General features: G+C 59.2%; 1 protein-coding gene across 1 annotated transcript; it reads right to left on the reverse strand.

The window, feature by feature from the left end:
• Positions 1 to 5,186: 5,186 nt before the first annotated feature.
• PHLDA3 (pleckstrin homology like domain family A member 3) lies at positions 5,187 to 6,853 on the reverse strand. The gene is made up of 2 exons (XM_005140812.3): positions 6,271 to 6,853; positions 5,187 to 5,913 (listed from the first exon to the last, which is right to left on the reverse strand). Exons 1-2 carry the CDS (start codon positions 6,620 to 6,622, stop codon positions 5,792 to 5,794), a joined length of 474 nt encoding a protein of 157 aa, XP_005140869.1. The 5' UTR covers positions 6,623 to 6,853; the 3' UTR covers positions 5,187 to 5,791.
• Positions 6,854 to 10,001: the final 3,148 nt, after the last annotated feature.

Raw genomic sequence — 10,001 nt, forward strand, 5'->3', positions numbered from 1 at the left:
TGTGTAGTGTGTGAGCACGTGTGTTGTGTGTATATGTGTAGTTGTGAGAGCACACATGTTATGTGTGTGTGTGTTGTGTGTGAGCACACGTGTTGTGTGAGAGCACACGTGTTGTGTGTGAGCATATGTTGTGTGTGAACATGTGTTATGTGAGAGCACGCATGTTGTGTGTGTGTATTGTGTGAGCACGCATGTTGTGAGCACACATGTAGTGTGTGAGCACATGTGTGTGAGCATGCGTGTTGTGTGTGAGCACACAGACATGACCATGATGCATCACACAGATGTGCTCTTCATGGCACATCTGCCTTGCTCCTCTCCCATGTAAACCAGCATCAGATAGGCTGCAAAAACCCTGTCTTGTGCCAGGAGGCAAACCCGTGAGCCCCAAACCCTGCACTGAGCTTCTTGGTAGAAAACCTCCTTGGGTTTATGCTTCTTTTAGTTCTTTTCCTTTTTCCTTTCACAAAATGAAGGCGGGGGGGAGAGCTCGTGTGGTGCTGACCCCATGCACTATGGTGCACACATGGAGCAGGGCAAGGAACTGCCATGGGGTGGTAAGGTGCATCCAGATGATCGGTTGGGACCAAGGATGGGGCAGACCCCACTTTGGGGGGGACAGGAGCACTCAGGCTCACCCAGCACAGCACCATGCTTTGGGATGCTCAAGCAACTCCCAGCCCCTCCCAAGCCATATTTTCCCCATGGAATTCCCAAAAAGCAGCACCAAAGCTGCAGTCTTGCCCCCTTGCACCCCACAAAGCCCCATGCCCTGTGTCCCTTCGCAGCCCACACCTGTTCCCAGGGATATTTTTAGGGGCAAGTTTAGGAGCAAACAATTCCCATCCCAGCAGGGACAATGCCCGGCATTTTAATCCGGGGGCTATTATGGTCATGGACACGCAGCTGCATGTGCGAGGTGGCTGCCATGGTGGGGACCAGGCACTGCCCCTGTCCTGCAGAGCCGGCTTCCCAGCTCCTTCCCTGTGCCTGGGTACCACGGTGGGAGCTGTGCCCAGGGGGCAGGATGCAGCAGCCCCCAGCCTGGAGCCATGGGGGTGATGGACACAGTCCCATCGTGTTAGTCCAGCACCAGTCACATCCCAGCGAGCCCAGGAGACCCTCCCTTATGCCCACTCTTCTCAGGGCCCCCTCCAAGGACACTTTCCCCTTCCCTAGCTCCCAGAGCAGTGGATCTGTTCCCAGCCCCAAGGAGGAGGCTTTATACCGGCCCCGTTAGACCTTTATAAGGCAACAGCCCCCGCGGGGCCAGGCCTCCAGCATCTTTCCTCCCAGCTGCCTTGGGATTGTTTTCAGAGCACAGAGGAGCCAAATTTAGCCGGTGACAAAGGCGCTGCATTCCCCACAACCGTGCCCCGGGGACCTGAGCAGGGACCGGGCTGCTTCAGATGCCATTTGCTCCAGTCTCAGGTTTCTTCCTCTGCTGGGACCTGGAGTGAGGAGGGGGAAAGGGCAGGAGTGGGATTGGGCAGCAGGACCCCTGGATTCAGGGCTTCAGCATCGGGTGCTGCCATGGGGGGCCAGCAGCAGGAGCCCAGGGTCTTCCCATCCCTCCTCTCCAGCTGATGGGATGATGAGGATGTCTTGGGTCTCCATCCCCAGCTCAGAAACCACAATCAGCTGCCCCAAGATGAGGGCTGTTTTATTAGCTACCACCCGAGGTTATGGGCACCCCCCAGAGCTGCTGGTAGGTGGGAAGGGGGCAGGCTGGAAACCATGGGGCAGGGCAGCACTGAAGCCAAATTCAAAGCAAATATCCTCCCATCAATTCAAGTGGTTCCCCATGGGATGCCATGGAGGGGGTGACACCAACAGAGAAATGTATGGGGAGCACACACCCTATAGAGTGTCCCTATAGGTCCAAGTGGTCCTACAGGTCCCCTGTGATCAGCCTTTTACAAGTGGACAACCTTACACATGTTTAGATGGACTTGAGCAGCTCCCCTCTCCCGCTGGACATGCTGAGTCCCTGGAAGATGTTGGTGCTTCCTCACTGATGGGCATCAGCCCCACAGGAACAGCAGGGGCTGCAGGGGCTGCCCTTCAGCTTCAGGTCGAACTGCAATGGGGCTGCAATGGTCCCTGGTGTCGGGCCTCCAAACTCAGAAGGTATCTGACAACGGGATCAGGTTGGTTGCTCCATATGAAGCCTGTTTCCCTGCAGAAGCAGGCTTGCAGCAAGGCTGGAGGGATTCCTTTCCCTCCTCAAGGCCCTGGAGCCATCCCACCCATCCTGTCCTTGCCCTGGTCCTCCTCTCACCCACCCCAGTGAAACTTCAAATGAGGACAGTGGGAGACAAACCTTCTATGTCTGGGAATATAGAGGAAAAGGTTGGTTTTCCTTAAATGCTTTGGGGATACCCAAAATGTTTGCAGAAGAGGCCAAAGCTGAGGAGGGGTCTCTCAAAGCAATGGGGTTCTTTATGATCCCCAGCATAAAGTGTTCCCTGCCCCATGCTACTGGCAGGAAGTAAAGTCTTATATCAGGAGGAATTTCCTACTTTGGGATAGTGGAAAGACATAATTCCAATGGAGCTGAGCACCCACCGAAGGATTCCAGCTCTCCATGGTTTTGCCAAGTAACATGTGAAACCTCAACACTGATCTTATCGACTCTGATAAAACAAGAGGAGGATATTCAATCTGTATCAATGGGCTGACACGGTTGAACAGTGATGTCAGTTTAAATATCCTAAAACCTAGCCTGGTTTCCAGGCTAAGGCAAAATATTTAATGGAGAAAAAGAGACTATTCCAAACAATCCCAAATTTCAGGCCTTTTTAGACACTTTTTAAGGGGGGTAAGGAGAATTCTTAGACATTTTGAGGGTATTTCCAGGCCCTGCCATCTGTCTCTGAGATACTCGATGCATCTCAGCATCCCTTTTGCTGCAGGGCTGGGCTGAGCCATCACCAGGGCATTGGGGTTGTTCTGCCTGGAGAAGGAAGCTGCATGGAGACCTCAGAGCAGCTTCCAGTGTCTGAAGGGGGCTACAAGGATGCTGGAGAGGGGCTCTTCATCAGGGACTGTAGGGATAGGGCAAGGAGTGATGGGTTCAGACTGAAACAGGGCAAGTTCAGGTTGGAGATACAGCAGAAGCTGTTCCCTGGGATGGTGCTGAGGCGCTGGCACAGAGTGCCCAGAGAAACAGTGTTCAAGGCCAGGTTGGACACAGGGGCTTGGAGCAAGCATCCCTGCACCCACATTCACCCCTATGGTACATCACAAAGGGTGCCAGCTCCAGCACCTATGGGTGCTCTGGGGTGGGTGGCACAGGGCAGTCCCAGCACCGACAGTGGGGGGGGATGATGGATAGAGCGGGGGCACCACTGCACTGGGAGCAGCAGAGCCTTTGTACTTGGGCAGCACTGGGGAACCTCACTCTGCTCTGGGGCTCAGCACCCAGCACAAGGGTACCCTGGAGCCAGTGTGCTGGGGGAGATGGGGGTGCTGCAAAACACCCTCATGCCATGCCTCAGCTTCCCCATCTCCAGGGGCATTGAAACACTTCCCATGCATCCTCTCCCTTCTTTTCTTAAGATGACCTCAAGATCCTTTCCAACTCTAACTATTCCATGATTCTCCATAAGGGAACTGTGGGCTCCTTTGTATCCATGCAAAGAGCCAACTAAAAATACCTTCACCGTGCTGGGCCTCCTGCAATGCTCCCAGTGCCCTTCTCCCCCCCACACTTGCTTTCCCCACGTTGCTCTCTTGGGTAAAGTCACCTCATTTGCTTAATTCCACCCATCACCACTGGGCCCCATCCCTGTGCTGGGGAATGCACCAGTTCTGTGCCTGCTCCGGGGTGACCTTTTCCACAGCATCATCTATTGAGCCCTGAGAGGTGAAGCCAAACTGCCTCCCATTTGTCCAGTGCCCACCCCTGGCCCTGCTCCCATCCATCTGCCAGATCCAGGGGTCTGCACACAGGACATTCCCAATCCTGCAGGAACACGTGGTACAGGCGGGAGCTCTGTTGGTCTGCAGAGAGATGAGGAGTTTAGGATCTTGGGTTTCCCTATGTCCAATCTGAAATGGGATTTGCCTTGCTCTTTCTGTCCTTCCTCCTCCATTACACACATGCAGCTCAACCGTTTTCTTCCCCAGTTCCTCGCTGGCACTTGGAAAACAGAAAACCTCTATTCACAGTGAGTGGGAGAGTAGAAAGGTCGAAAACAAGGAATCAGATCATCCAAAAGTAACTCGAAATGCAGAAGAGTTCAGAAACCCCCTCCCGCTGCGTGCTCCCCACCCCTGGGTGTTTGCAGGGCTTTGAGCATCACTGAATCCCCTGGCTATGGTGCTGGGGATTTACAAGACCCCCCAGGACAGAGATCCTTGCCTTGGGAATGCTGTCTGAGCATCCCCCCTTCACCGAGAAACCCACTCCCTCCTGGAATGCGTGTGGGGACCAGGCCTGGGGGCTACTCCAGGCAGGGCTCCATGCCCAGGGTGTTTCCTATGGGCAGGGCCCCAGGTCCCACCATCCCTGCAGCCCACCGTGTTTCAGTCCCTCCGTCCCTGCCGCAGCACAGGGATGTGCAGGGTTTACATCCGGATTCATTTGCACCCAGTCACAAGCAGGGGGTGCCTCAGCTCTGAAACCCAAGGATCGTATTCCTTGGGTGGAAAACCCCCAAAACGCTCATTCCCAGCTGCTCAGGAAGAGCCAGTGTGATCCTGGCCCTGCACCGGGAGCTCTGGCCACGCCACCGTCCCCCCCACGGCCACCCTGAGGTGCCCCCATGGGTCCTGGTGGGTCCGGTGGTGGTGGCTGGTGCTCGGCCTGGGGCCGGGATGCTCCGCTCTGCCATTCCCACGCATCCCGGCAGGAGGATCCGCAGCGCCTCCGGCCGCGGCGCTGGGGCTCAGGCTCCGGCTTGTGCAGCGCCGGTGGCTCCAGGCGCTCGTGTCTGCGCTGCCTGTCGAGGCAGAGCCAGCCCCATCCCTGCAGAGCCAGGCGGGCAGCTCCCGGGTCCCCTGCCCGCAAACCACCGTGAGAATCCCTAAGGACACAGCCGCAGTGGGATGGGGACCGGAGAGGCTCGGAGAGGGATGGGGGCTGGAAGCGTTAGGGGGATGCCAACGACCAGAGAGGCTCTGTGCAGGACTTGTGCTCTCCCATGCCCTGCAGGGTCCCACAGATCAAAGCAACACCAGGGTAAGCAGCAGAAGGTCCTGTTTGGGGACATTTTTGGTACAGGGAATCAGGGTCTCCATTGCTTTCCCCAGTGTCCCCCACCAGCTTGAGGACAGCTCAGTGTCCAGCAGCATGGTCCCATCACCGTGCCATCAGGTACAGTGCCCAGAGGGGTCCCTGCTGCAACAGCAGCTCTGCAGCCCCTTCTCAACATGGGGGCTAAGGGGGATCCGTGTCCCTGGCCATGTCCATCTGTCCCAGTGTCACTGGCATTTAGGCAGAGCTCACCATCACCCTGCTACCATCGGGCTCAACCTCATCCCTCCCCTGTCCTGCAGGAGAGGCCCAGGGGTCCCCATCAGTTCACCAAGGTCCTGGCCATGTCAGCTGAGGGCTGGAGGGCCCCCAGGCAGGGATGTCACCTCCTGCCACATCCGGAGCCCACGATGGTGGCATTGACTGTGTCCTTTGCCCCGTCATGCCAAGGGGATGTGACTGGATGCCTGCAGCTGCACCAGCCCAGCTCCCAGGACGCTGCTGTCCTGCCCCAGGCCAAGGGGATTTGGCACCCACACTGGTGTCCCCAGGGCCACCATCCCCATCCCCTGGCAGCAGACAGCAATGGCCTCACTTGCCCGTACGGATCCCATTGTCCCCGCTGCCCGCTGAGCCAAGGGCCATCTCCATCCTGCTCTTGGGATGCTGCATGTCCACGGGCTGTCCCACCGGGGCTGCGTCAAACTGCACCACTGCGGAGAGATGGAGTTTGTCACCCACCCGGCCCATGATGGGACATGGATCCAGCCCCGAGGGGAGCTGGGGAGGGGAACCAGCCACCGTCCTCATTATCATCCCATGTGCAAGATGACAAAGGGCCCTATATCCCTTGGGGCCACCCCAGATGGAGGGAGGGTGTTAGAAAGTCCCTCTCCAGTGATGCATGGAGGTGAAACCCAATGGGGGATGCAAAGGGCAGAGAGAGGGGACACAGGGCCACCACCCAGCAGTCCCATCCCCATCCACGGGACCCCCTCTGTGATTCCCATAGGGAATCACTGAAGCACTCAGAGGTGGGACCTCCGGTGGGTCCTGCCCCCCCCCCGTACCTGCTCGGCAGCTGTGCCGGGCACGGACGACCTGGATCGCCTGCTGGTTCTTGAAGCGGACGAGGCCCATGGTGATCGCGGCATTCCAGCCGGGATCCTCCTGCGCGCAGCGGAAGTCGATCTCGTGGCTGTCGTCCATCACCACGGTGAAGTAGATGTGCCGCTCCTTCCACTCCACGCACTCCACTGCCTTCATGCGGGCGAAGCTCAGCTCCTTGCGCCGCAAGCCCTTGGGCTCGAAGAGCTGCAGCCCCTTCTCCGTCAGCAGGCAGCGCTTCTTCTTCCACAGCTGCAGCAGCCCCCCGCTGCGCTTCTCCAGCACCCCCTCCCTCAGCACCTTCTCGGGGGTCATAGCGGCTCCCAGCTCCCTCAGCACCGGAGCATCACCCACCGAGCCGAGCGTCCCAGGACCCCACGGGTGCCCCCGGGGCACTCAGAGGGGGTGCGCAGGGGGGAGCCCCATTGCCGGCCCCAGTGCTGCTGTCGGGGCTCTGCTCCCAGCCCTGCGCAGTGTGTGGGATCCCGGCACCGCGCGCCCCAGGAGCTGTCGCTACTTGCCCGGCTGCTTCCCACTCGCATTCCTGCCTCGCCTGGCCCCTCCTGCAGCACAGGCACCCACAACGCCCAGGCGAAGCCCGGCCAGGCCCAGGCGGCCCCGCGGCACCGGGAGGAGCTTTTGGGGTGCCCCGAGGGCCTCGGGTGAACCGGCAGCGTGTGGGGATGGGGCTGCACAGCAGAGGGGCTGGGGCAGGGCTGGAGCACTGCATGGCAGCGAGGGCATGGAGTGCAGTGCAGGCTGTTGGGGTGCAATGCAAGCTCTTTGGGGTGCAGTGCAGGCTGTTGGGGTTGCAGTGCAGACGGTTGGGGGTGCAGTGCAAGCTTTGGGGTGCAGCGCAGGCTGTTGGGGTGCAGTGAAAGCTGTTGGGATTGCAGTGCCAACTGTTGGGGGTGTACTGCAAGATGTTGGGGTGCAGTGCAGGCTGTTGGGGTGCAGTGCGGGCTGTTGGGGGTGTAGCGCGGGCTGTAGGGGTGCAGTGGCAGCTGTTGGGGTTGCAGTGCAGGCTGTTGGAGTGCAATGCCAGCTGTTGGGGTGCAGTGCCAGCTGGCACAAGGCAACAGGGTGCAGACCTGGTGGGGACGGGGGGCTCTCAGTGCAGTACCAGCCAGGAAGGGGCTATCGGGTGCAGTGGTGGTTGAAGTGGGGGCTATGGGTCTGTGTGTGCAACACCAGCCAACCAGAAGCTGTGGGAACCCCTGGGTGGGGGCTCACATGCAGGCAGGAGATGTCTGGTCCCTGTGCAGGGCAGCTCTCGGCACCCCCCTAGCCCTGCACCCAAGGGTGCTGCCCCAGCCCTCAGCAGCAGATCTCCCCCTCCCAATTCCCTGGCACAGGAATGTGAAGCTCCCAGCAGGGCCCAGCATCCCCCGTTTGAGCATGGGAAGGGGATGCAGCGCCCAGCGCGTTCCCGTCGCTGTCCGCCCTCCCCTGCGGCAAAACCCCAGCTCCTTTCCTGCCCTTCTCGTTCCCGTTCCGGCCAGCGCAGCTCCTGTGCCAGCGCCTGGCACCGAGGGTCACGGTGGGGACACCCGAGGCTGCCAAAGGGGGTGATGGTCATTGCCTGCTGTGGTGCTGGGGATCCGTTCGCTCAGCCAAAGGGAACGAATCACTGCATGGGGCTGGCAGTGCCCCCAGCTCAGCCCCTGGCTCCCGCATCACCCCCGGGGGGGGTGCAGCCCCTCCTGCTCCAGCCCCTCCATCACCCCGATCCCTGCAGCCGGCGTGGCCGGGGGAAACGTCTGCAGCGCCTTGAGCTGCTCCTCATTATCCCTCATTAAGAGGGCAGGGCAGCGCCTGCCGCAGCCAGAACTGGTTCGTGCTCCCCGGGGCCAACATCACCGCGCTGGCGGAGATCCCGGTGTCCCAGGACATCCCGTTTCCTGACGTCAGGCGGCTCCCCCGCAGCCCTCTGCATCCCTGCAGCACAGCCCCCGGTGCCAGCATGAGCATCCCAGCGTGCCCAGGAGGAGCAAAGCAGAAGTGTGGGCTCCCCCCGTGCTCCAAAGGAGCATCCGAGGCTGCTTTCCCACGCCCAGGTAAAGCTCAGCTTCAGGGATGCCAAGGTGAGAAGTTTCGGGATTGGTGCTCCCAGATCTGCTCCAATGAGCTGGGATGTCCGTGGGCACTTTGGTTGCCCAACCAGACCAGTCTCCTTCCCCTCCGGGAAAGCCAAAGGCTGCCAAATCCCCCCAAACCCAGTTCCAGATCTGCTGCTCACTGCCTCTCCAGCCTCCTCCGGTGATCCTGCCGCTCAGCTCTGTTCTCATGAGGCACCACTTGCAGCAGTGGGTGCAGTTCTGGCATCCTCAGCGTAAGGACACGGAGCTGTTGGAGCAAGTTCAGAGGAGGCCACGAGGATGCTCAGGGGCTGGAGCACCTCCTGTATGGAGACAGGCTGAGAACACTGGGGCTGTTCAGCCTGGAGAAGAGAAGCTGCATGGAGACCTCAGAACAGCTTCCAGTGTCTGAAGGGGACTACAAGGATGCTGGAGATGGACTCTTCATTAGGGACTGGAGCGATAAGACAAGAGATGATGGGTTCAGACTGAAACAGTTCAGGTTGAATCTGAGGCAGAAGCTGTTCCCTGTGAGGGTGCTGAGGCGCTGGCACAGGGTGCCCAGAGAAGCTGTGGCTGCCCCATCCCTGGCAGTGCTCAAGGCCAGGTTGGACACAGGGGCTTGGAGCAGCTGCTCCAGTGGAAGGGGTCCCTGCCCGTGGCAGGGGTTGGAGCTGGAGGAGCTTTAAGGTCCTTTTCAACCTAAACCAGGCTGGGATTCTGGGATTCTCTGATTCCATTCTATGGGTTCCATCACCACCAGCCTCCAGGCCGCAGGGTGCTCAGCCACGAGCCAATCCTCTGGTTCATCTCTTCAGAGGCCGGTTTGGGTCCCACAGCCCTTCCATGCCGGCAGCAGCAAGGGATGGATGCTGCTGGGTGCCATGTGGCTCTGCTGCCTCAAAAGGGAGCTGGGCAGCACTTGGGTGCTGGTGTCCAGCACCAGGCTGTGCCCATGTACAGGGAGCAGTAACCAGCAGAGGGTAGCAGATGGCCAGAGCATCCTGCTGCAGCTTGGGCAGGGGATGCCCCGAAAGCATCCTTGATCCCACCCCAAGCCCCTGGGCCTTGCCCATCACCTCCTCTGGCTTAAGCAGGAGGTTGGATTTGAGACCTCTGCAAGGCTCTTCCACCCGACCTGCTTCTGTCTGTGGTCCTGTGAAACCCAAATCCAGCACTTTCTCCTGGGTTTGACCAGGCCCTAAGGAGCAAGCAGGCTCTGTGGGGTCCATCACACTTGTTGTATGTCAGTACATCCCCTCTCTCTGACACAACCTCTGCAGCTATGGGAAGAAGAGACCAAAGAATCATAGAATCAAGACTGGTTTGGGTTGGAAGGGAACTTAAAGCTCATCCAGTCCCAGTCCCCTGCCACAGGCAGGGACGCCTTCACTAGAGCAGCTTGCTCCAAGCCCCTGTGTCCAACCTGGCTGCTCCACATGCCAAGTGCCATCCACTATCACCTCACCACCCCAACCACACACCCCAGAGCAATGGGACCAGGTAGAATGTGGGTCTCAGGCTGGGAAACCAGGGATTTGGGAGGGGTTTTGAGATGTTTAAAGAGTTACTCCTCCTAACAGCTTCATGTAAAACCCAGGCTGTGAGGAACAGGA

Source organism: Melopsittacus undulatus, chromosome 16, assembly GCF_012275295.1.
Source record: "Melopsittacus undulatus isolate bMelUnd1 chromosome 16, bMelUnd1.mat.Z, whole genome shotgun sequence".
NCBI classification, from domain to species: domain Eukaryota; kingdom Metazoa; phylum Chordata; class Aves; order Psittaciformes; family Psittaculidae; genus Melopsittacus; species Melopsittacus undulatus.

Bases quoted from the DNA above. Each gene is read 5' to 3' on its own strand.
- PHLDA3 (XM_005140812.3), bottom strand. From the start codon at position 6,622: ATGACCCCCGAGAAGGTGCTGAGGGAGGGGGTGCTGGAGAAGCGCAGC. The intron at 5,914-6,270 runs GTACGGGGGGGG...ATCTCTCCGCAG, and splicing joins CCGGCACAGCTGCCGAGCAG to TGGTGCAGTTTGACGCAGCC.